Source organism: Podarcis muralis, chromosome 8, assembly GCF_964188315.1.
Source record: "Podarcis muralis chromosome 8, rPodMur119.hap1.1, whole genome shotgun sequence".
In the NCBI taxonomy this organism is placed as follows: domain Eukaryota; kingdom Metazoa; phylum Chordata; class Lepidosauria; order Squamata; family Lacertidae; genus Podarcis; species Podarcis muralis.
In genome coordinates this window covers 62,336,096-62,362,441 of record NC_135662.1, presented here as the reverse complement: position 1 = coordinate 62,362,441, position 26,346 = coordinate 62,336,096, and the positions used below count along the sequence as shown (strand labels likewise).

The 26,346-nt window shown below is 43.3% G+C and overlaps 1 protein-coding gene across 1 annotated transcript in view; it reads left to right on the top strand.

The window, feature by feature from the left end:
• The first annotated feature begins 2,937 nt into the window (after positions 1-2,937).
• The window catches only part of GCNT2 (glucosaminyl (N-acetyl) transferase 2 (I blood group)), a 35,188-nt gene continuing 11,779 nt past the window's right edge, over positions 2,938-26,346 (top strand). Inside the window, exons 1-3 of the mRNA XM_077933297.1 lie at positions 2,938-3,064; positions 6,927-7,060; positions 8,812-9,750. Coding sequence (XP_077789423.1) covers positions 7,042-7,060; positions 8,812-9,750 — 958 coding nt within the window. The 5' untranslated portion in view covers positions 2,938-3,064; positions 6,927-7,041. The remainder of the gene's footprint in view (positions 3,065-6,926; positions 7,061-8,811; positions 9,751-26,346) is intronic.

The window sequence follows — 26,346 nt, the reverse complement described above, 5'->3', positions numbered from 1 at the left end:
TATGATTTTTATTGAAAATTAATTGTACAATTTCTCGTTCTTTCTCTAGTAACACTGGCTTACCCTTTCTGAACCAGGCGTGGGGAAAATGAGCCAACACTACCATCTGCTGGTAGTAAATCATATATATTCCTCCTGGATTCACCATGATCTGTTATCTCACTGTTGCAATTGCTTGGTTTATTTTTTTTCATACAGAGAGAGCTTTGAATTATATCCTTGCATTGAAAAGTTCACAAGGTGGTATTCCCTTATTTTAAAAAGAAAGTGGACTCTGGTCCATGAAAGCTTATGACATAAAAATTTTGTTCGTATCCAGGGTCCTACAAGAATTAATTGCTGCTCATTTTGTTGCTTTTAATGAACTGCTCATTTGTATGATATATATTTGATGATGACTGTTCCTTGATTTATGTTTTCTGATGCTCCGAGTACGTTAGGAGGAGAACAGGATATAGAAATAAATAAACTGAGGTTTTCTGAGGTTTTGCTGCAATAGACAAACATCGCTGGAAATTTTGCCACTGATATCGACCCCTACAAATCATAGAATCACAAAATTCCCAGGTTCACCCAGACCCAGGAATTGGATTGCAGCTTGCCTGCCTATTTGGCCAATGGCAGGCGGGCTGCAGCCCCAGTCCCAACACTGGGGCAGATCCGACCGAAGCAGCAGGCTTCACTCTGGTTTGCCCCATGGATTTTAAGAAATAATTTTACCATTTCAATCTTCAAGGTGCCATATTTACAACAACATACTTCTTTACAATTTTGTAGGATGTAGGTAGAAATACAGATACATAAAATAATGCAAATTTGTCACAGCATCCTTCTGTTTGTTTGCTTAAAGAAGGTAGATTTCCATGAGGGGGGCGCTGAGTAATTTTTTTTTTCTGAAAAGGGAGCTGTAGGCCAAATAAGTTTGGAAACCTCTGGTGTAAATGTTTCACATTTTATCAAAACTCAAAGCGTAGGCATGGTGTCCAAATGTAACCACTTCTTCCTTAAAGGAAAACTTTCTCTAGTCCTTCCATAGAAAACAAGACATTCTAAACTGACAAACTGATGTAGCTATAGATATAGATGCAGAAAGATAGATATCCAACTTCTGCTAATGTGGGCACATGCAAATGTTTGTAATACAGTACAGTGGAACCTCGGTTCCCAAACACCCACGTTGTCAAAAGTTTCAGTTCTCGAACGCCAAAAACCCGGAAGTAAATGCTTCCATTTCTGAACATTCCTCGGAACTCGAACATCTAACACAACTTCTGCAGAGTGCAAGAAGCTCTTGCAACCAAACAGAAGCCACACCTCGGTTGTTAAATGTTTCAGAAGTCGAACGGTCTTCCAGACTCGATTACGTTTGACAACTGAGGTATCACTGTACATTAAATTCTTCTCTGTATGTATGTATGTATGACGAAGAATTCTGTGCAACTCAAAACTTGGCATGTTCTGAATTTATCCCACACAATTTATCCCTTTTCTTATTCAAGATCTTCTATGTCCTGGGGACTAAACAGTCAGTTTCTAGCCTCCTATGGTCACCTGATACACTGGTTGCCTTTGACTCCCATGGTTCTGCTCACATTGCTGCCCGTCAGTGGAAGGAAACAGCCAGAGAACAATCTTAGAGAGTGCTAGGCAACATAATAACAGGTGCTACAGCAGATCTCAACCTATAATTTGGAAAGCTCCAAAAGCAACTGCTGCAGTTCTTTAATGCAAACCATAACTAGCAGAGTTCTTAAGATACTGTGTTCCCCCAATTTACACCTTGCCCATGAGAAGATTTGTTACTTGATGCTAACAAGTTCGGGTGAGTTATTTTCCTTTGTTTGCTTTTAACAAGATGATCCCAGTTTAGTTGACTTCAATGGAATTACAGGAAGGTCTGCCCATCAAATGATTAATCCATTTCTTGAACAGATTTAGCCCCCAAAAAGCCTGCAAGGATCAAGAGATTGAAAACACCCTTCCTTCTTTTGATCACAGGGTTTGATGGTTCAATGGGGAAGAGATTTTCGCTATGTTTGCAATAGACTAGCTTTCTTTCTCATGTTAGCTGCTACTCATTCTTTCTTGCAGGAGAGTGTTTTCTTCACACCCCTCCGAAATGAGGACAACTAGAGTGTGTAGCCTAGCATATGCTGTAGAGTCTTCTATGACTCCTGTCTGCCAAACAGGGAGGCATTATTCAAAAGTAGAAAAATCAAAGAAGAAAAAGAAACCACCTAGAGTAGGGAACTAAAGTGCACTTCTTTTATTTCCATGTGATATTATGTTGTTTTGCAAAGGATAATTGAGCACCTTCACTACCCCTTTGTGTGGTCTGGCTGTACTGAAGCTCTAACACAGCTGGAGCTTTCTGACACAGAAAATTTATTTGCCCTAGCAAGCAGTTCCCATAACGTACCATGGTTGGACTCACAGCATTTCTGACAAGAGACAAGACCAAAATGGATGCCGAGCAGAAAAACTTGTGAAGTGCAGGAGGAAACAGCAACATGGGCACCTGATGGCCTAATTGCTGTCTATTGCTGGGAAAACAATTTTACTCAGTGACACAACCCTGGTACGCATCCCTATTACAAAACCCTATTATAAAATATCATCATAAAACATGTTCTCCGTTTGGCATGAGTCGAATGCCATGGTCCAGCTGATTCCACTTCATGCCATATTCTTAGGTTTGTTGGACGAGAACAGCTTTAGCTTCTGGTTATAATTGTTTTAATTATAGTGTGTTTCGCCTACTGCCTTGAAAACTGCAACTGATGTGTATGTATATATGATGGATGATTCAGTCTGCTTAGCACAGAGGCATCAGATGGCCCTTGTTTATACAAGTGCTTTTTTACTTTTTTTATTTTGTTTTTTGCTTAGCTCACATCTCTGTTGCAACAAAGCCAGCTGCATTCAAACAGAGAAAGAGAGAGAGGGAGAGGGAGAGAATGCAGTTCAGCAAACTGGTAGCGCAGGAGAAGAGGGGAATTGTGGAGCTTGTACGAAACCTGAGTTGGCTTTAAGAATCTCCAAGCAAAAATGCTGGATGGCTGATGTAAGTTTATGGGAGATTTGATATTCTGCCACTTGCTAGATAATGAACTGGCTGGGCCATCTGCCTTTGGAGAGGCGTAAGATGGCAGTGAACCCTTCATTTGCTTTTTTTTGCTAGAAATATATATTGAATGCTGAAATCAGGACATTTTGCTTATGTTTTAATGAGCCAAGATGATACTTCAAGCTCTATTCCCCTCCCACTGGTTTGGAAAATTGTTGCTTTTAAAAAATAATAATCCAGAGTCTGTGGAGCTTTTTGTCTAGTCATCAGGCAGGCTTCTATTTTTCTTCCATTCTTTTCCTTGTTGCCTCATTTGAGGACCCTTAGCCAACAGTTGCAGGATAAAATACTCAGAGCTGAAGTTGTTTGCATGGAAATAAATGCCAGCCAGTAAGTGGGCATTGCTCTCCAGAGGGAGAGTGCATTGAAACTAAGAGCAAATAAAAAGGGGATATAATCTGAGATTTTATGGGGGAGGGGGTATTTGCTCCAGAAATGTTGTGTGCATAGCAGAATTTAAATGCATGGACAAGCATTGCCCCTGTAAAATTCAGATTATAAGAAATATACAGTGGCTGGTTACTCACTTAAGAGAGTGTTTCAGCTGTAGAACAAACTACTTCAGGACATGGTGAGCGCTCCTTTGCTAGAAGCATTTAAGCAGAAGCTAGGAGACCACCTGTCAGGGATTCATCTTTAGCCATTGATCCTTGCAGTGGGGAGGAGTTGGTCAGGAAGACCTCTAAAATTTCTTCCAATTCTAGGATCAAATGCTAGGATTCTGTGCACCTCACAAATATGCTTGAATCTAGCTCTTGAACAAAAACATAACAGTCCAGTCATGATTATGATTATTTCTAATTATATTTTATTAAGTTTCAACATTTTTAACATATGCAGTCAAAACACAATTTCATATTTTCTCTTGTTTTTGTCGACTTCCCACCCCTTTTCCCCATGGAGTTGTTGTTTCTCTCCTTCTGCTGCATCCTATCTTCAAATCATAACCACAGTATTATAATCTAATTACTTCTGTTGCTCATAGCTCAAATCCTCCTTGCACGTTCCCCATATTGTAATATTCCCTGCAGTAAATAGTCCAAAAAAGGCACCCATTCTTCCATAAAACACACATTAGATTCTCTAAATTTTGCTGTTCGTTTTGCCAGTTCTGCATAGTCCATTATCTTACTTATCCATGAGGATTGAATAGGAAACATGATGTCATGTAAAATAGTATACAGTACTGATCCAGATTATCTAATAAAGGGGCAGACTGACTGCAGGGCAATCTTTACAATGGGCATGAATGACATATATGACCAGCTCAGGGCAGATGCTGTGGCTAGGGCACACTGCAGGCCCAGCACGGCTCGCGGGGCTAGTGCCTGCCAGTTGTGTCCTTCTCAGCCACCCTCTGGCAGCTGGCGCTCTGAGAGCCCAGCCCCAGGCCACACTGCTTTGGAGAGCAGCATGCCAGGCTCTGGGGTGTCTGGACTTATACATCACCTTGGGCTTAGGCGTGCCACCCCTAGAGGTAAGTGCCACCCGGGGCGCCCTGCCCTCTTGCCCCCTAGCTATGCTACTGTGTCACAGACTCTTCTTGTCCACTAACCCATTATCTATTCAGCTCCTGACATCTCCTCCTCCTCCCAGTCTTCTCCCTCCCCCCCCAACCACTCATCATTGTCCCACTACAAATCCTCTGGCTCTTAGCCTTCTTCCCTTGTGGATTCCGCAACTGGTGCCTCTCACCACTCGTGCATCCAGCCACTCAATGGCATTAAAGGGACCCCTGACCATTAGGTCCAGTCGTGACCGTCTCTGGGGTTGCGGTGCTCATCTCGCTTTATTGGCCGAGGGAGCTGGCGTACAGCTTCCGGGTCACGTGGCCAGCATGACTAAGCCGCTTCTGGCAAACCAGAGCAGCGCACGGAAACGCCGTTTACCTTCCCGCCAGAGCGGTACCTATTTATCTACTTGCACTTTGACGTGCTTTCGAACTGCTAGGTTGGCAGGAGCAGGGACCGAGCAACAGGAGCTCGCCCCATCACGGCGATTCGAACCACCAACCTTCTGATTGGCAAGTCCTAGGCTCTGTGGTTTAACCCACAGCACCACCTGCGTCCCTCCTGTCAATGGCGTTAGGGATAAATAAATAATTCTTTGTAACGTTTTCTGTTGCTTTGAACTTCTATGCAAATAAGGAACTATCTCATGCTGCATCAGCTATGTTCCTTTCCCTTTCCCCGTGTGCCCCCAAAATCTGCTCTGGAGGGTCCCCCCAACCCTGCAGAAGTGATCTGAGAGCATGTGGGCAGGGCTGGAGAGGGACCTCCTTTGAGCACACAGAAGTCTGTTGCGCCAGCAAAGCTGCAGCATTGGATATGGCCCAAGGAACAACTTCATCGCCGTAGCGTCTACAAGCGTAGCTTGGTCACCAAAAGAGCTCGGATGCAAATAATAATGATCAGGCAGACCCTGCACAACCAAAGAAACCATTTTTTAAAAACTCATTTTCAAATGGATATAGCCAGAAGGGAGGGTAAATAAGGAGGGTATTTCTGAGTTGTGTCAGAGGAAGGGAATGTGGGGCCCTGTTTTAGAAGGGGAGGGGAGGAAACAAGCAATCAATAAAGCTGAAGAAAACTGCCCTTCTTTTGGGAGATGTGATTTCTCTATTCTCCATGGGAGTGTGGGAAAAAGTGGTTTCACAATATATAATTATGTGTGAACCAGACAGTAGATAGGCAGTCAAAAACCTGGGAATCTTACACAACTCATGGATTAAATAAGAGCATTACCATCGGTGTACACAACCTAAGAATATACCGGTAAGTGGTATACTAACACTCTGTAGTTGCTGCAGTGTAGTATTTTTATCAACATGCTACAGTAACACTAATGGGATGATAACAAAATGCAAAAATAATGATAGTACATTAATTGCCATTGATGCGACTTAAGGGAATGAAATGTTGTCAGCATGGTGGGAAACAGGAGACAGGGCAGGTGCACACTTAATTCCAGAAGCTGTAAGTTTTCATATGTGTAGTGCATGTCTGAAGCTGCCGTAATGGCATAATGCTGTGTGTGCTTACTCAGTGTGTTCAGTTGGCCTTCCTTCCAAGTCAGCGTGCACAGGACTGCAGCATGGCAGGGCAGTCCCACATTCCTTTGCTGTGAACATCTTGTATATAAATATTTTTTACAAATAAAGATGAAGTGAAACAAGTTGCAAACAAGTGGCTTTGGAAACAGGAACTTCTGCTCAAGGCATTTGGGCTCTTCAATGCATTTTGCCACCTCATAAAGGTAAAGGGACCCCTGACCATTCACCTCATACTTGCCAGATAAAATCTCCATTCTAAGGCACTTCTTTGTTTTGGTGCCCTACCCAGGCTTCCTGGCCATCTCTTCTACTGCTGAGTAATTTGTACTCTGATAAGATTGCTCCTATCCCTTGCTAGTATTCTCCTGGGTTTGGGAGATTCCACTTAGATAAGGATGCCGCTGCTCTGCTTCCAGAAATTCAAGTCCTATCCATTTGCATATCTCCTTTCTCACATAGATTCATTTTACTTTCCAACCTGTGCATACTGGAGCCTTTGGTTTAAGGGCATGAGAAAGAAACAGAGATCTTGAATGGATGTGGGTGAGTGTGCAGGTTGGAGCCCATCTCTTCAGGTTGGTTAGAACCATACTAACCACCAAGAGGGCGCCTGAGGGGAAGAGAGCAGACAAAGATTCCAGTTCTGTCCCATTAGCTGGTTCTTCCAGCTCCTCTAGCTTGATCTCCTGTTTTTCTCTCCACCCTGCTCTTCTGCACCCCCCCCCTCCCTCTTGCTTTCTGTTCCAGATGCAGCATTCCTACCACCACTACTCTGTTGACAAATAACTTACTCTCCCCTCACCAAATACCTGAAAGGGGCTAGGCCTGCTCAAGGGTCCTTTTCTGCTGGTCACTCTGCTCCATGACTGGCTCTCCGGATGGTAAGTGCTTACTTCTGACCATCTTTTCCAATTCCACAGACTCACTTTCATACATACAAACAAACAAACAAACAAACAAACAAACAAACAACAAGTGTTGACAGGCTGGTCCTAGACCAGGAGTCAGCAAACTTTTCCAGCAGGGGGCCAGTCCACTGTCCCTCAGACCTTGTAGGGGGCTGGACTATTTGGGGGGGGGGTGAACGAATTCCTATGCCCCACAACTAACACAGAGGTGCATTTTAAATAAAAGGACACATTCTACTCATGTAAAAACAAGCTGATTCCTGGACTGTCTGTGGGCCGGATTTAGAAGGTGATTGGGCTGGATCTGGCCCCCGGGCCTTAGTTTGCCTACCCATGTCCTAGACCAAATGTATGGGATGCATGATTCTCAGACATGATTTATGATAAAAAAAATCAGGCTAGGATCAGATTAACTGTTTGTATTATTTGTTTCAACTGTTGACGAGATATTTAAGTAGCTAGCCTACACAGCATGTGTGCCCCCCCCAAGCCTGGCACCCCAGGGAAATTTAGGGTCAATTGGTCCTAAAACCAGCCCTGCATGCACGGCACTGGTTCACTCAAATACAACAGCATGGACCCATGAGAATCTCCCCCCACCCCCGCCTTCATGTGCCCTTGTCCTGTGCTGCAGCTTTGGATTCTTGGTGTAAGAAGTGACTCACTCAGCTATGTATGGCTCTTTTGGTGACTCAGTGGGGAATCAGTGACAAACGTTTGTAAAAAGCAGGTTGAAATATACGCTCTGTGCTCAGGTTTGCAGCTAAACAAGCAAGTGTGCAAACTGCTGGATCAGCTACTCTGTTTGTTGATGGTGGGGGTCAGTACAAAGAATTGAGGGCAAATAGAGAGGACTGTATCAGGGCTTGATTTCCCAGAACAAACTGTATATCTTCTTACGTATATCTGTATATCTCCCCTTTGGGAGAGGGGCAGACTCGCCATAATCTCTAGAGTCGGTAAAGAGATAGAATTTGAGCAAACTCATAAATTCACAAAGTAAGGAAAGTCTGGTTTGTTAAAACTAAGCCAAGTGCTGTTGCATTCAGTTTAGGAGCAGGTAGCTAGCCAGGGATAAGCCAAGCCAATGACAAAAGGCGTTGATAGCCCATCTAAGTAACCACCCAGGTGGCATTTGTGGTTTCTTTAGCCGGAGTTGAGGCTGTCTCACCTTGCCTGGGAGAAGCCCCACTCAGTGGCGTAGCGTGGGTTGTCAGCACCCGGGGCAAGGCAAGTAATTTGCGCCCCCTAACCCGTGGATTTGCGCCCCCTAACCCATGGATTTGCCCTAACCCCAGATGTTGCGCCCGGTGCGGCTGGCCCCCCCTGCACCCCCCATGCTACACCACTGGCCCCACTGAATTCAGTGGGACTTACTTCTGAGAACACAGGTTAGGATTGCACTGTAAGTCTATGAATGTGTATACACCATACATTTCAAGCACATGACTCCCCCCCCAAAAAAAAAACAATAATGGGAACTGTAGTTTGTTGAGGGTGATGGGAATTATAGCTATGTGAGGGGTAAACTACAATTCCCATTATTGTTTTCTCTCTGTGTGTGATTTACATCCTTTAACTATGCTTTAAATGTATGGTATCAGTAATATTTAATTTTCTACTGCACCTTTAGACCAAACATTAATTTGGGGACCCATTTCTCCTTTTTTCCTATTTTTAAAACCACCAACTTTAATGCTGTGTATCTTCTTTGTTTTACCCAGCATTTTCAGCAATGGCCATGAATTCACAAATGCGTCCCATTCTGACTCTTTTCATCTTTGCGGTTTTCCTCTCCATCCTATTCTACACCTCAAGACTATCGGATGAAAACATCCCAAGGGGATTCAACCAGTCGGCCACCTCGTTCTTAGCAGAAACTTGCAAAGCTATTACTGAAGGAAAAAAGCACTTCTCACCCCGAAAGATGCTGAAGACATCCTTTGGGGAATCCAACTGCAGTGACTACGTGACCCAAAGCCACTACATTACCAGACCCCTCTCTGCAGAAGAAGCTGCCTTTCCTTTAGCCTATGTGATAACCCTGCACAAAGAGTTTGATACTTTTGAGAGGCTCTTTAGGGCCATATATATGCCCCAAAATGTCTACTGTGTCCACGTGGACAAGAAGGCCACCCATGCGTTTAAGAGAAAGGTGGAGCAATTGCTAGGCTGTTTCCCCAATGCTTTCCTTGCTTCAAAATTGGAGCTGGTGGTTTATGCTGGGGTATCCAGGCTCCAGGCTGATCTGAACTGCATGAAGGATCTTGTAAAATCCAAAGTGCCCTGGAAATACCTTCTCAACGCTTGTGGGCAAGATTTCCCCTTGAGAACCAACAAGGAGATAGTTCGGTACCTGAAAGGGTTCAAAGGGCAGAACATCACTCCGGGGGTGTTGCCTCCACATCATATTCTCAAGAGGACAAAATACATCTACCGAGAACAGGTTTACAGCATCTTTTCCTTCATGCTGGGGACTTTTCTGCGGAAATCGCCACCTCCGCACAACCTGACCATCTATTTCGGCACTGCTTACATTGCACTTTCAAGGGAATTTGCAGACTTCATCCTCAACGACCGGAGGTCTCTTGATCTCCTTGAATGGTCTAAAGATACCTACAGTCCAGATGAACATTTCTGGGTGACACTCAACAGGCTGCCAGGTATGCTCCTTTTCCTTCAAAAAGTTGTTCTGTTGTTGATAATAACGGTGGTAATAATAATAGTGTTACAAACGTCAGGTGCCCACCCCCTCTGCCAAGCGATGGCAAGAGTTCATGGGGTTCCAAGCACTCACCCAGGGTCTGTGGTCCTTTGGAGAACTGAGACATGACGGAGACTGTCATAGCTTTAAGATTTACATCTTCAGTCTTCATGGAGGGAGTCCCAGTCTTCATGGAGGGAGTCCCAGTCAAGAGGGATTTGTTCCCTACAGCAGTGCAGCCAGCCTTCAGCCAGCCTGCCCAAAATGGATGCCAGTCCATCTTTCTCCAGCAACCCTTGCTCAAAACTCTCTTTTCCTATCATGCTCAGTTACCCTGGCAACCTTCCAAACCCCTGTCTCTGTTCACACCTCAGGGCATGGGGCAGGGGAGGACAGTTCTCTTGCGTTGCCAATGGCCCTCAGTGGCTCTGTATTGTTTCTTAATGGCCCTAGCTTGGCCAGGTCGTTTGCATAGGCTAGCCCAGGAATTCCTCTGCAGTTTGCATTTCTCCCTTCACATCTGAAATCATCAAAATCCTACAATTCATAAATTCCTACGGTCCCACACCCAATCTATAACAATATTAACCAACTTTTCAAGTCAAACTTCCAGTGATGGAAAGGAGGGATGGGGAACTGTAGTTGATTCCTCACAGAGCTACAATTCCCAGAACCCTTTCCAAACTACAGTTCCCAAGATTCTTGGGAGCAGTCATGAGCTTTAAATGTATGGTGTGTACTGTACGCAGCCAAAGATCCACAGCAGTTAACACTCCAGTAGTCAATGTTTGATGTGATGGTCCTGGGACAGGGTGGGAACTGTCATTATTTTTAGTTGGTCTGATATTGTATCCAGTCACTCCAGCCTCCAATAATTAGAGCCTAAGTGGCTTACAGAGCACATAGTTCTACATAAATACCTAATGCCCCCCCAAATTCTTTTTTGTAAGATCTGTGCATTTTATTTCTCAAGCAAAGTTTCAAAAAGGGATGTGTCCTTGACACACATACTGTGAAACTATTCTATAATCAAACCTTCCTGGAAAACTATGTAGATTTCAACTTTAGTTTGTTCTACTTCATTTAACCATGCGATATGAAGTCATTTCTCCACCGCATGGTCCTCCGGAACCAAATGCAAATCAAATACAAGCATCTGGAAAGATGACTGGAGTACTTCTGCTATCTGACAGAGGGCAGTCTAGAATAACACTTGAAAACTGGTTTGCCTTCAGAGGGAAGAACTTGAGATGAAGTTGATTAGGCAGAGCTGGCAGAAAAGGAGCAACCCTTCCACGCAACTGCGCAAAGTATCCTTCTGTCTCCCCATAGTGGAAACACATTACGTAACATCTAACATCGTGTTGTGTGTTCCCACCCCTGCACCACATTATTGGCTGCTGTAGAGTTCTGTGATTCTATGAAAGGAGGACCTGAATTTCCAAATTTATCTGGCAGGGCAAAAAGCCCCGAATAAAATTTAAAATACTAATTGATGCAAAAGAAAGAGGGGGGTTTGTCCTGCCAGATTTAAAGTTATATTATGAAGCTGCAGCTTTCTGCTGGATGAAAGATTGGTTACTCCTTGAGAACACTGATGTCCTAGATCTGGAAGGGTTCAATAACGCCTTCGGTTGGCATGCATACTTGTGGTATGACAAGGTAAAGTTTCATAAAATGTTTAAAAACCATATTGTCAGAAAAACAATATTTATTGTCTGGACAAAATATAAAGACTTACTAGAAAGTAAGACCCCGAGATGGCTATCACCAATGGAGGCTAAGGCCCGGAAGAGACTCAATATGGAGGCCGGTTGGCCGAAATATTGGGAAATAATAGAAAAAATTGGAGATAATTGGAGGTTGCAGAGCTTGGAGAAATTAAAGAATAAGGTGCAAGATTGGTTACATTACGCTCAAATTCAAGAGGTGTTTAAATTGGATAAAAAGATAGGATTCCAGGTGGAAAAGTCGAAATTAGAGACAGAACTGTTGGAACCAAAGACTAAGATACTTTCGAGAATGTATAACTTGCTGCTTAAATGGAACAATCAGGATGAGACTGTTAAATCAGCCATGATAAAATGGGCTCAGGATATTGGGCATAACATCATGTTTGAGGACTGGGAAAGGTTATGGACCACCGGAATAAAATTCACGGCTTGTAATGCCTTGAAGGAGAATATTATGAAAATGATATATAGGTGGTACATGACCCCAGTCAAGCTCGCAAAAATATACCACCTGTCTGATAATAAATGTTGGAAATGCAAGGAGGCTGAGGGGACATTTTTTCACCTCTGGTGGACATGCCCAAAAGTGAAGGCCTTCTGGGAAATGATCTATAATGAGTTAAAAAAGGTATTTAAATATACCTTTGTTAAGAAACCGGAGGCCTTCCTCCTGGGCATTGTCGGCCAGAAAGTGTTAAAGAAGGACAGAAGTTTCTTTATGTATGCGACAACAGCAGCAAGAATACTTATTGCAAAGCATTGGAAAACACAAGACTTGCCCACACTGGAAGAGTGGCAGACGCAATTGATGGACTATATGGAACTGGCTGAAATGACTAGCAGAATCCGAGACTTGGGAGAAGAAACAATGGAAGAGGACTGGAAGAAGTTCAAGGACTATTTACAAAAACAATATAAGTTGTATGAATGTTAAGAATTTGCGTGACTTAGAAAATTTTAGCTCCAGCAAATAGATTTTGTAAAATAGAAAATTAAGTTATAAGTAAGAAAAGGTCGAAATTTAAGGCAATATTATGTTTAAATTTAAGGTATGAGTAATTGATAAAAATTACTTTAAATCAAGAAGTAAAATATTTGGAAAGTATAAAATAAGGTTTGAAACAAGGTAATAATTTGCTGATATTTTTATTATAAATAATGCAGGGTAAAGGAGATGCGAGGAAGTCCAGTTAGTCATATAAAATTGTATTGAATGGTGGGGTTCTTTTTTTCTTAATCTTTTTTCTTTACTTCTTTCTGAGTTTTTTCTTTTCTTTTGGTGTACTTATTCTGGTTTTTTTGTGTACTATTTTTTTTTGGTGAAGGGATCTTGTATGTATATTGCTTATTTTGTATTTGAAAATTTAATAAAATATTTAAAAAAAAATGAATGTGGAGCTAAACATCTGGCAGCAGTGGAGATACTATAGAACCCACTGTGCTTGCAGAAGCTCCTAGCTAGAGCCCTTAGCATCACCAATTAAAGGTACCATGTATCAGATGATAGTAAAGGTGTCTGTCTGAGACCTTGGTGAGCCGATGTTAGTCAAGACTTAGTGCAAGTTAGTCATGGAGTATAGGGTGTTCAGTGGCCACTTGCCATGGTGGCATTGCTCTACCTCCAGGAATGGAGGCAGTATGCCTTTGAGCATCAGTTGCAAGGAATCACAAGTGGAGGAAGCGGGATGCCGGTGGTGCTGTGGGTTAAACCACAGAGCCACGGGCTTGCTGATCAGAAGGTTCGGTGGTTCAAATCCCCGTGATGTAGTGAGCTCCTGTTGCTCAGTCCCTGCTCCTGCCAACCTAGCAGTTCGAAAGCACTTCAAAGTGCAAGTAGAAAAATAGGTACCGCTCTGGCGGGAAGGCAAACGGCGTTTCCGTGTGCTGCTCCGGTTCGCTAGAAGCGGCTTAGTCATGCTGGCCACATGACCCGGAAGCGGTACGCCGGCTCCCTCAGCCAATAAAGCGAGATGAGCGCCGCAACCCCAGAGTCGGCCGCAACTGGACCTAATGGTCAGGGGTCCCTTTACCCTTTACCTTTTTACACACTGAGGCAGGGAAGGTTGCGGAGGAATCACTGAAGTCCTTGGGAAATGTGTGTGTGTGATGTTTGCCTGAAATTTCAGGAAATCTGGCTGCGTCTGCACCTTCTATTAATAGAGAGAGAACTAGAAATGCCAAAGGAGGAACAAGGAAGAAGAACCAGGAGCCAACAACTTCACTCTCTTTGCTGGTAAGAGAGGAGGTGGTTTTCATTCAGGGGACAGGAATGAGGATGAAACTTATCAAAAGAGACCCGAACCATAGTATTACAATGCATTACAGTCGTCATCATCACAGCAGCTTTCCCTGCAGCCCATATCGTGCTTAACTTCATCAATCTAGGGAAATGCAATAGATGGGGAAGAGATGGGTATCAGGATGGTAAGAGGGAAGGGCTTGTGTTGTTGTTTATGGAGCATTCAGTCTGATTTGTTTGTGCAAAGTTTGCAGGGAGGTCACATGACACCAGCTGTTTATTGATGATTCAGTCTGATGTGTTTGCAAGGAGGTTAAGGGATGCCACTGCAAGAAGTTGTTATCCCACACCAGGGTTCAGCAACCTTTTTCAGCCATGGGCCGGTCCACCGTCTCTCTGACCATGTGGTGGGCCGGACTATATTTTTTTTTTGGGGGGGTGAACGAATTCCTATGCCCCACAAATAACCCAGAGATGCATTTTAAATAAAAGCACACATTCTACTCATGTAAAAACATGCTGATTCCCGGACTGTCCGCGGGCCAGATTTAGAAGGCGATTGGGCCGCATCCAGCCCCCAGGCCTTAGTTTGCCTACCCGTCCCCCACTTTCCACCAGGGCATTTTCCTGTCACTTTCTTAACCACAAACAGTCCATGGGGCAGGAGGAGAGAGAAAGAGGGTTTGCTCTTCAGGAGCGCCTAATCTACTTTAACTGGGCAACCTGAATTTACAGGTATGCATTTTCATCCCACCCACAAAACAGTGACAGTCTGGAAGTGACCCTAGTGAAGAAATTGTGGGCTCCAGAGACCTGGAAAGAGGCATATATCACGTTTATCCCAAAACAGGATGCAGATCTAACACGAGTCAAAAATTATAGGCCGATTTCACTGCTGAACACAGATTACAAAATCTTTGCAGGAATCCTTGCGAGGAGGATGAAGACTATGTTACTAGAAACTATCCACAAAGATCAGGCGGGCTTTCTTCCAGGCAGGCAGATGAGGGACAATATAAGAAATATAATTAATATGTTAGAATATCTGTCTGCCAGGATCGACAAACAAGCTATAATGATGTTTGTGGACGCAGAGAAGGCATTCGACAATGTGGTATGGGACTTCATGCTGAAAAATCTGGAACATATGGAAGTGGGGAAAGATTTCCTTAATGGGATAAAAGCAATATACACAGAGCAGAAAGCTAAATTGATTATAAATAACATCGTGACAGAAGAAATAAAGATACAGAAAGGAACAAGACAGGGATGTCCACTTTCCCCGCTATTATTCATAACAGTGTTAGAAGTCCTTCTGAATTCAATCAGGCAATACAAAAAAATAAAAGGAGTGACAATTGGACAAAATGTGTATAAGACCAAAGCATTTGCAGACGATTTGGTAATAATGACTGAAGAACCAACAACTACAATAGAAGAAGTTCTAAAGGAAATAGATCAGTTCGGAGAGGTGGCAGGCTTCAAACTAAATAAGAGGAAAATGAAAATGATTGTTAAAAATGTGGATCAAAGTGTAACAGAAACAATTCAACATCAATCACAGATAGAGGTGGTCAAAAAAGTGAAATATCTTGGAATTTGGCTAACACCCAAAAATATAGATTTATTTAAAAATAATTATGAGCCGGTGTGGAGGGAAATAAGAAAGGACCTGGAAGTGTGGGGAGGACTGAAATTGTCATTCTGGGGAAGGATTAACACAATTAAGATGGATGTACTACCAAGGTTGCTGTTCCTATTCCAGACTATTCCTATAATTAAGGGGAGCCGAATCTTTAAAGAGTGGCAAAGAGTGCTCTCAAGATATATTTGGCAGGGCAAAAAACCTAGAATTCAATTTAAATTGTTAACAGATATAAAGGAAAGGGGAGGCTTTGCCCTGCCAGATCTGAAATTATACTACGAGGCATCATGCCTTTGTTGGTTAAAAGATTGGGTAAAGTTAGTGAACAATGAGCTACTCGACTTAGAGGGCTTCGACAATAGGTTCGGCTGGCATGCCTACTTATGGCACGATAAAAGGAAAGTACACAAGGGGTTTGAAAACCACATTTTTCGAGGCCCATTAATTGAAATATGGGAAAGGTATAAAAACCTGTTAGAATTTAAAGTTCCACACTGGCTATTACCTCTTGAAGCGATAAGTGTGAAGAAAATTAACATGAGATGTAATTGGGTAACATACAGTCAACTATTAATCAAAGAAGATGGGAAATGGAAACTAAAACCATATGAGCAGGTCAAGGAGTATGTATATGACTGGCTACAGTACTTCCAAGTTAACGAAATATTCAGAAAAGACAGCAAAGAAAGAGGGTATGCGGATAAAGACTCTAAATTTCAGATGGAGATTATAAACAATGATGTGAAAATAATATCTAAAATGTATAGGATGCTGTTAGACTGGAATTTAGGGGACGAGGAAGTCAAACCGGTAATGATTCGCTGGGCTAGGGATGTGGGTCATAGTATACAATTTGAGGACTGGGAAAAACTATGGAAGGACGGCCTAAATTTTACGGCGTGTATAACGATAAAGGAAAATGTCATGAAGATGTTTTATAGGTGGTATATAACACCTGTGAAATTATCGAAAATGTATAAGGTGTGTAATAAGTGCTGGAAATGCAATGACAAAGAGGGCTCCTTTTACCACATGTGGTGGGAATGTGGAAAAGTAAAACAATTTTGGGAAAAAATATATATTGAACTAAAGAAGATTTTAAAATATACGTTTACAAAGAAATCAGAAATCTTCCTGTTAGGGATATTAGGGAACGAGATTAAAAAAGAAAGATTGCAAATTTGTATACTATGCAGTTACAGCAGCAAGGGTAATATTAGCCCAGAAGTGGAAACAGCAGGAAATGCCAACGGTGGATGAGTGGAGATCAAAGTTATTAGACTACGCGGAGTTGGACAAATTGACAGGAAAGATCAGATATTTAAGAGACCAAAAGTTCATCAAGGAATGGGGAAAATATGTAGATTATCTGGAACACATAAGTGAGGGACAAACAACGCTAATGGGATTTAGAGAAGCACTGTGAAAGATTAAGAGTTATTGTACAAAGGGAATAGAAGAGAGAGAAATGTATAATGACAATATAAGCCAGAAAATGCGTAACTTTAATTATTACCACGAATGATTTACGGACAAGCTGAAGGAAGTCTCAAAAGAGACGGTAATGTAAAATTTCTGATGTAAAATTCTTAATTTGTGTATTTCCTTTTTTCTTTTTTTTTTGCTTTCTTTTCGGTTTCTTTTCTGTTTTTTTGGAATAAATTAATAAACATTTATATGAAAAAAAAGAAATTGTGGGCTCAGGCTGTTAAGAGGTGTGGAACAGAAGAAAAGGAGGCATGTGAATTAAGAGATTGTGTAAAGTTGTGAGGAAACAGGGATGGGGGTGTTAGAATGTGCAGCAACTCACTCTCTCCAGTGTAGCTATTAGAGATACAGCCTGGAGTTGTACTAAACTGAAAAGCGAAGCAACAACTTTGAAACAACAGTTGATTAGAAAAGAAAGAAAAGCAAACGGGAATTTGGGAAATGTTTATTGATTATAATGTTTGCAGAGAGACTAGATGAAGCTGGCTATTTAATAAGCATTCACCCTGATTTGTGCTGCATCAAAGCACACTTTCCAGTGCATTTTCCAGTGTGTGTGTGTGTGTGTGTGTGTGTGTGTGTGTGTGTGTTCCAATCTTTTCAAGAACTGGGTTGTTACACAAGACCTCCACCTGACTGTAACGGTGCAACCTGGATTTCTAAGTATGTGATTGATTCCCACCTGAAAGTAGTGATATCTGGAAGCGCCCTTGGTAAAGTAAGAAGTATAAAGGTCACATATGCCTTTTGGGGAATGTTTAGGTGGAGTAAACCTAATGGTTAGGGGACGCGGGTGGCGCTGTTGGTAAAACCTCAGCGCCTAGGACTTGCTGATCGCATGGTCGGCGGTTCGAATCCCCGCGGTGGGGTGAGCTCCCGTTGCTCGGTCCCAGCGCCTGCCAACCTAGCAGTTCGAAAGCACCCCCGGGTGCAAGTAGATTAATAGGGACCGCTTACTAGCGGGAAGGTAAACGGCGTTTCCGTGTGCTGCACTGGTGCTGGCTCGCCAGAGCAGCTTCGTCATGCTGGCCACGTGACCCGGAAGTGTCTGCGGACAGCGCTGGCTCCCGGACTATAGAGTGAGATGAGCGCACAACCCTAGAGTCTGTCAAGACTGGCCCGTACGGGCAGGGGTACCTTTACCTTTACCCTTTAAACCTAATGGTTGAATTCAATGTCATTTCTGCTTGCCTGATGGAACCATCTCCACTCTCTTCCTCCCTGTTCTATGGGCTCTCTCAGCCCCCCTAGAGCCAATCTGAGGAGCTCAGGGGTACTGGGGAGAAGGGGGAAAACCCTGTTGCACTAACAGGACTTGTTGCATTGGCTCCCACTACCTCAACTATTTAGTTGGATCCAACTCAACGACTTGATCTGGAGCTGTGTTGGTGGTAACAGCCCATTCCTGATTTGATAACTGGTTGCAACATGGTGGCATTCTCAGTTGAAGGTACAGCGCCACCACTCTTATCGTTGTTATGTGACTCTTTGTACAACCTTTGGACATTACAGATACCATCTTGGCCACGCTTCCTTACATTTGCAAAATCCAACTGCCACCCATAGCTTCTTCCCTATCGCACTCGGTAATCAACATTTCCTCTTTGATTTGGAGAGGGTGTTTTCATGTCTTTCATAATCTACCTCCAGGTAACGTATAGGGGTGCCCCATTAAAACAGGACTCTCTGCATTTTTCTCATCATATGGAGCAAGCACAGCTTCTCTCCCCCTAGCCCCCGGCCTCCAAATGCATTGGACAGAAGAAGCATGTCAGTAGAAGTGTCTGTCTTGCCATGTGGAGTCACTAACCCCTCCCCACCTTGTCATTCTGCACATGCAGAGAAAGCACACACACACTTTTTGCTTTTCCGTGGCCCTGGGTAAAAGTCAAACCCAGCAGAATAAAAATGGATCCTCTTGGTTTTACATGCCTCCCCCAAACTACCATCAGATTAAAGCTTACATTGGTAGACTCCAGAGTAAAAAGAGAAACAGATCCGGTGCCTGCCAGCACCACAACACCACTGAGCCAAGGCACAGGTCCTCATGGATCTCCTTGATTCTCACCTAGCATAACAATAAAGTCACCGACAAATAACAGAATACAACTGTGGACACAGACGTGGCCTGTTATTGGATTATGACTTTGAAGAGATCCCTTGTAAAAATTATTCCAATCCAAAAGGGAGTGGGATGGCTGGTTAGCTCAGTTGGTAGAGCATGAGACTCTTGATCTTAGGGTTGTGGGTTCGAGCCCCATGTTGGGCAAAAGAGTTCTGCATTGCAGGGGGCTGGACTAGAGGACCCTTGTGGTCCCTTCCAACTCTACAGTTCTATTATTCTATAAGGATCTATTACTCAGTTTTTGCACAATGGCAGCACTGGAAATACTCAGATCTGTGTTTTTTTATGAGTTATGTCAGTTTAGAATGTAAAACTGCACATGGTGAGAGTATTTTTTTGTCGCTGCTTATTAAGGTTAATAAATTGATGTTTGTTTTCTATCAGGAGTGTGGAATGTAGTAATCAAAACATGGAGTGAGGGGAGATGCCTGCTTTTCTGGCTTGTCTTATTACCACTTTTTGCATCTGAATGCTCTATTACCTTTATAAGGCATGTGTGTGTGTTTTCCTGTTTGAGGTTTTTAATCTGAACTCATCAAGAATAAGGCAATGGAATGGTGGTACAGTGCTTCCCAGCTGAAGTGTTGCAATGCAGTCTCCTAGGGAGATGCAACAGGAAGGGAGGGGTTGGTTAAGTTGATTGCAGCCAGGGTGGGGTGATTAACTGCTTTCCTGCCCATGGGGGCAAAATAGCAGGGTTCTCAAGAGGAATTGTTGCTGCGGGTATGAACATTTCCATGAGTACTTTCATGCCAAAACTCTCAAATCTTGAATCACTTCTTTTTTTTTTTTTAAGTGACTTCCTGACTTTTGATGATAACGTTGCAGATGGATATGTTACTTCCTTTTGAAAACAATTTAAATCTTGAATTCGTCCAAGCATGGGCATCTGAACAACTTTGCTATAAATCTTATTTTGCGTTTGAACCCCTTCCACACCTGGTCTCGCACTGAATGTTGCATTGTCAACCCAAGATCAGTTGATGAAAAGCCTACAGTAATATAAATGCTTTGCGATGTATAAAACTTGAATACCAATTTGCAAGGTGCTACCTATGGCCAGGGGACATGGGTGGCACTGTGGTCTAAACCACAGAGCCTAGGCCTTGCTGATTGGAAGGTCGGTGGTTTGAATCCCCGCAACAGGGTGAGCTCCTGTTCCTTGGTCCCAGCTCTTGCCAACCTAGCAGTTCAAAAGCATGTCAAGTGCAAGTAGATAAATAGGTACCACTCTGGCAGGAAGGTAAACAGCGTTTCCGTGTGCTGCTCTGGTTCGCCAGAAGCGGCTTAGTTGTGCTGGCCACATGACCCGGAAACGGTATGCTGGCTCCTTCGGCCAGTAAAGCGAGATGAGTGCCGCAACCCCAGAGTCGTCCGTGACTGGATTTAATGGTCAGGGGTCCCTTTACCTATGTCCAAGCCAGTAAAGGGTGAGAAAGTTCAACCAAATTAATGTGTGGGCTCGGGCAACCAGTTTATTCAGTGGTGTACAGACACACACACAGTCAGAAGTCACATCAGCTTATTTATAGCAACCTCCTCCTTCCTGAACTCAATTAATATTATATTTCATTTAAAAAATTTAAAGTGGCTGCTGTATAAGATAAACTAGGAAGGCTATATTTCTATACCTGTGAATAAGAAATAAATAAATGGTCAACAAGGTCAAAATAACACTAAGTGTGTTCTCTCTGTGCCAACATTTCCTCGTATTTGACAGCACAGTATTTTAAATGGCTAGCAGCCATGAGGCATAACATGACCTCAAACTGAGCATTAGGGAAGGCAGTACGGTAGTTAGTCATGCCTTCCTTATCCTTATCCTTAGCATTAGGATTAAATATTATTTTTTCAGCTTTTGGGGTAGATTTAAGAAGTTTAATATTTAAGTTAAACATAATGCAGAGCAATACAATCAACCCTCCTTTAAGTTATTGTCACCTCCTTTATGAATCATATGTTTTATAGATTGCTTTTTCTTTCTTTCTTATTTATGATTTTATTGTCTAAATTATGCCAATGAAGGCTGAATGAATGAATTGATGAATCATACGGGTGTGAATGTTAAGAATGTTTGGACAAATCAAATCAATCTTGGTTATATATTTGGCTTTGAAAGAAAACGATGACTGAAAGGTTGACTTGTCACAGACTTATGGGCTTGCCAGACAAGCAATATTGCTGCCAGAGTCCTTTTATTTTACACAAAGGTCAACTTCTGGATTCAGTATAAGAGTTGGGTAGCCAAAAGGGTAATTTCGGATAGGAGATGCAAGATTATAATAATTCTCTGCCTTAAAAATTGCACTGTAACAGCATTAGGCTGTGCCCATGCCACAGATGTACAAGAACTTCAGTTCTCTGCAGTAATCGTGATTCTAGGCTTGAAACTGTGAATTGCAATTGTATGAAAATGAGGGGGGGTTTGGGGGGGGACACAGAATCAACAACTTTGATATTTCATCCCCTCCTGGAAATGCTTCTGTTTCACTAGGTGTTTTTTGAGAGTGAATTTGCTTCAGTGTTAATAATTTGTTCCGCATTTTATTTTATAATTTTGTGACATTTTAATGATTTTAGTGCATACCACGTGATAGCTCTTTGAATGAGGTCATTGTTTATAAACACACTTATCAAGCAATATAAGTCATTATCAAAACCCACTAATTCACTTTCAGACCAGTTTACATTTGCAATGTAAAAAAAAAGGTAAAGGACCCCTGACAGTTAAGTCCAGTCACAGAGGACTCTGGGGTTACAGGGCTCATCTCGCTTTATGGGTCGAGGGAGCCGGCGTTTGTCCACAGAGAGTTTTTCCGGGTCATGTGGCCAGCATGACTAAGCCAATTCTGGTGCCACGGAACACCAAAACCAGAGTGGTACCTATTTATCTACTTGCACTATTGGGCGTGCTTTCGAACTGCTAGGTTGGCAGGAGCTGGGACCAAGGAACGGGAGCTCACCCCGTTGCAGGGATTTGAACCGCCAACCTTCTGATCGGCAAGCCCAAGAAGCAATTCACTAATTCACTTTCAGACCAGTTTAAATGTGCAATGTAGATATGCCAAATATTAACACAAATTTTAATGACATTTAAAACAATGAACTTTCAGACAAAGTAGTGCCATATCAGCAAATATTTCTATCACCTTAAGGCTTTCTCCAAAAGAAGTGTCATTGGTTCCCATTCCACTACATTAAGTTCTGAAGTGGTTGAGGGGATGCCAAGGATGCTTTCTTAGGGAGGAAAGTGAGCCCCATTGTATTCAATGGGACATACGTATACTCCCTGGAGTGTGCAGGACTGCAGTTGTGTTTATGTTGAAATATTGTACACACCTCTAAAGGCTAGCAAGAGGCACTATCACAATTCAAAGTAGGCAAAGAGGACTGGGGAGCAGTGTGGCTTGGGGAGAGGACGTGTGTGCCCCAGGGAGAGCATTTCAAGGCTGGATAGAAAGGGCATACCCTTGTTTCAAACATGGCAGCAGTGGCAGAGCTTCATGCTCCAGCACTGGGGGGTGGAGAGCAGGTGGGGGTGGGGCTGGCATGCATCCCAGGGGCGTGCTATGCCACCACAGGGGTGTGACGTGCGTCCTGGAGGCATGGAACACCACCCACAGGGGCATGGCATGTGTCCTGGGGGTGTGGCGCCCAGCGCGGCTGAGGGGTGCAACTGAGATGGCACCCCACTGGGATTGCGCTGCCAGTGGTAGTGCACTCCCCCCGCACTCCTCTTCTTCTGCCAGTGCATGGCGGGTTTTTCTTTGCATGAATCTACTCAACTACAGTGGTACCTCGGGTTACATACGCTTCAGGTTACATACGCTTCAGGTTACAGACTCCGCTAACCCAGAAATATTACCTCAGGTTAAGAACTTTGCTTCAGGATGAGAGCAGAAATCGTGCTCCCGTGGTGCGGCCGCAGTGGGAGGCCCCATTAGCTAAAGTGGTGCTTCAGGTTAAGAACAGTTTCAGGTTAAGAACAGACCTCCAGAACGAATTAAGTACTTAACTCGCGGTACCACTGTACTCTGCATGCATGGTTCCATTCTGTGATGCCAAACCAGGGTTTTTGTGTGTGAGAGAGACAAAGAATCCACTGCAGCATACTAGCACTTCTTACTTTGCTGCCCATGGCAGCCAGCTTGCGCTGGCACCTGTAGCACTTTTCTCAATGCAGTGTTACCTCGGGCTACATACGCTTCAGGTTACAGATGCTTCAGGTTACAGACTCCACTAACCCAGAAATAGTACCTCGGGTTAAGAACTTTGCTTCAGGATGAGAACAGAAATCGTGCTCCGGCGGCACGGCGGCAGCAGGAGGCCCCATTAGCTAAAGTGGTGCTTCAGGTTAAGAACAGACCTCCGGAATGAATTAAGTATGTAACCCGAGGTACCACTGTATATGCATACCAGAACAATTTTTATTTTATTTTAATAAAATAAAACCTGCTCCTTCTGCATTTTTCTTTCTTTCTGGTGCTGCTACTTACTCTCACACCTGTGTGTGTGTGTGTGTGTGTGTGTGTGTGTGTGTGTGTGTTCTCTCTCTCTCCCTCCCTCCCCCTCCTTCCCCTCTCCTCCTATTTACACAATTTTTCAACTGTTGCAAAATTTTGAAATTGCCACTAGCTTCTAGTGCTTGGCCAGCTCGTTCCTTCACCATTCAAAAGCCTGTGCAAACATGGAAATAAATAAGCAAAAACCTCTCCTCAGGGCACAGCCAAATTCCGCCTTTTAACACAAAGGTGTACAATCAATAAGAATTAAGTTTGCAGCACACCCAGAAACTGGTTTGCTTCCCCAAAAGATGTTGGGGGAAAACAGCAAGGCTGACCTGTCAGGCTCATGAAAAGCAGGAAGCGGAAACCTTAACCAAGCTAATAGTTACACAATCCAGCACTTGGAGCCATCTGTTACTGTCCACTGCTGGGTTAAAGGCTACAGGAGTCTAGGGCCACACACACCGGCTTTGGGCCTCGTATCAGATCCTTACAGAGCCCTGTCTCCTGCTTCACAAGGAGAATGAGAATGCAGGTTCACTGTCTTGAGCACTCTATAATATTGTAAAACACCACCCCAATCTCTGGAGCTGGATCTAGACGCAGCAAAGAAGCATTTCAGTTTAAAGAGTTGTAAACTTAAACAGGGAAAACAGGTAGAGGAAAAGTGGGATTCCACGTTGCCATCTGTGGGCACAATGTTATACTGCACATACAAAGCATATGAATCGCTTTTTCTTTACCAGTCTAGCTGAGTCCTGGCAAATGAGATATTCCAGCGTTTCCAGGTGCTCACCCAGGGTTCAGTTTCCTTGGAAGGACAGCAGATGCCATGGTGTCTTAATGATATAAGGCTTATTTACACATATATACAACCTGGGGCTAATATGGAGGGACACACAGTGTTAACACCCCAAGAGGTATTGCTTCTCCCATAGTCACAGCCTTGGGTTCAAGCAGAAATCAAGCATGGTTCTCATTCTCTCACTTCTGCCTGTTTATAACCCATCTCTCTCTCTCTCTCTCTCTCTCTCTCTCTCACACACACACCTACCTCTGACTTTTGTCTTTCTCACTACCAGCCAGGTGATGGAGGGACCCCCCCCACCTGCCCTCTGGCACAGAGCCACTTCCTCTGTTATGCTGAAAACACTATTTAAGCCATTATCTCACTAAGAAGCTTACCTGGCTAGTTCAATAATGGAATCCTCTATTAGATTTAACCCTCACTGGATTTTACCCCAGGAACTAGAAAGGCCTCAGGCATCATGCAGACTAACCACAAACCACGCACCCCACCCCCAGCTCACAACAATTTTATTTTGGGGTTTGGCAACCAGAACTGAACACATCATTCCAGGTTTAGCCACACCCCAGATTTGTACCAACAGTTTTATTTTCAAATCATTTCCTCTTCATTCCTAACACACAGAATACAACTCCCCCCCCCAAAGTTACTCCATACTTTAATTCAGCTGTCCATCTCTTTCTTAGCTGGTCAATGCCTGTTCAAGCCCCATAGGCATAAATGTGAAGTTTGGATTTCTTTTGCCACAAAGTTCCATCAACCCCAGGCAATACAGTCAATGATCAGGGAAGATGCAAGTTGTATTGCCGCAACATCTGATGGGCACCACATTAGATACCTCTGACCTAGAAGGAGTCATTGTTAACGCTGGAAATTTTCCTCTGTTCGTGTTTCCCTACATTTTATTATATACATTATATACTAGCGTTCAAATAGTAACATATAAATAAAAAGACACCTGTATTTAAGAAAAATCTTTTTGCAAGCTGAGTACAACATGTCACACACTGGTTTTATTAGTTTTGTTCCCCACCTTAGGTAAATTTGGACTTTGAATAACTAGGTTCTGTCCTAACCAGGAAGTATGTATAGCTCATGTTAACAGTAAATCCATTAAAAATAGCCCTAGTCTTTCACAATCCTCAAAGCCTGTACATGGGGTGTTAATTTCCTATGCTGGCTATTCATATCTGTAAGATTTCAGCCTTAAGACCTGTGTTTTATAGTAGTGTGTACTGGAAGGACAACACTAAAAAAAATCACTTTAGAATTTTGATTATGCATTTGAGGCACAAGTCAAAGTGAAGATATATCCTTTTTATTACTAAGCTATCTTATTTAATCTATCTTTTCAATAGGTTATTGATAGATATTGACATTTCTTTCAAAATACAGTGGGCTATGATGGGAAACCCATTATTATCAAAAACTGGGAAAGTACCTTGATCATCCTCTAGTCCAGGGTTTCCCAAACTTGGGTCTCCAGCTGTTTTGGACTACAATTCCCACCAACCCTGACCACTGGTCTTGCTAGCTAGGGATGATGGGATTTGTAGTCCAAAAACAGCTGGAGACCCCCGTTTGGGAAACCCTGTTCCAATAACCTGCTGATACAAGAAATTCATAATAGGGGACCATCTAGGCTCTGCTTTTAAAACTCCAATGAAGGAGCATCCACCAGGCCTGACCTGGGGGCAGGATAGGAGGAGAGGCGGTGGCGGCACCACTGGGCTGCCCAGTCTACCAGGGGAGCACCATACTTGCCCCGCCCCGGGAGCCAGCAGCCACTGCTACGCCACTGGTCCCTCATGTCCCTAAACTCTTGATTCATGCTGCTTGTGTCTGTGTGTGTGCATGTGAGCCGAGTTTGATGGGGAGGGGGGAACAAGCTGTCTTAGTCTCTGGGGAGAACTTCACTCCCCTCCCATACTGTTATACCAGAACCACCCTTGTTGCTCAGGGTGACAAAGCCCTCAACACTTCATATACAAGTACCCATTCAACAACTTGCA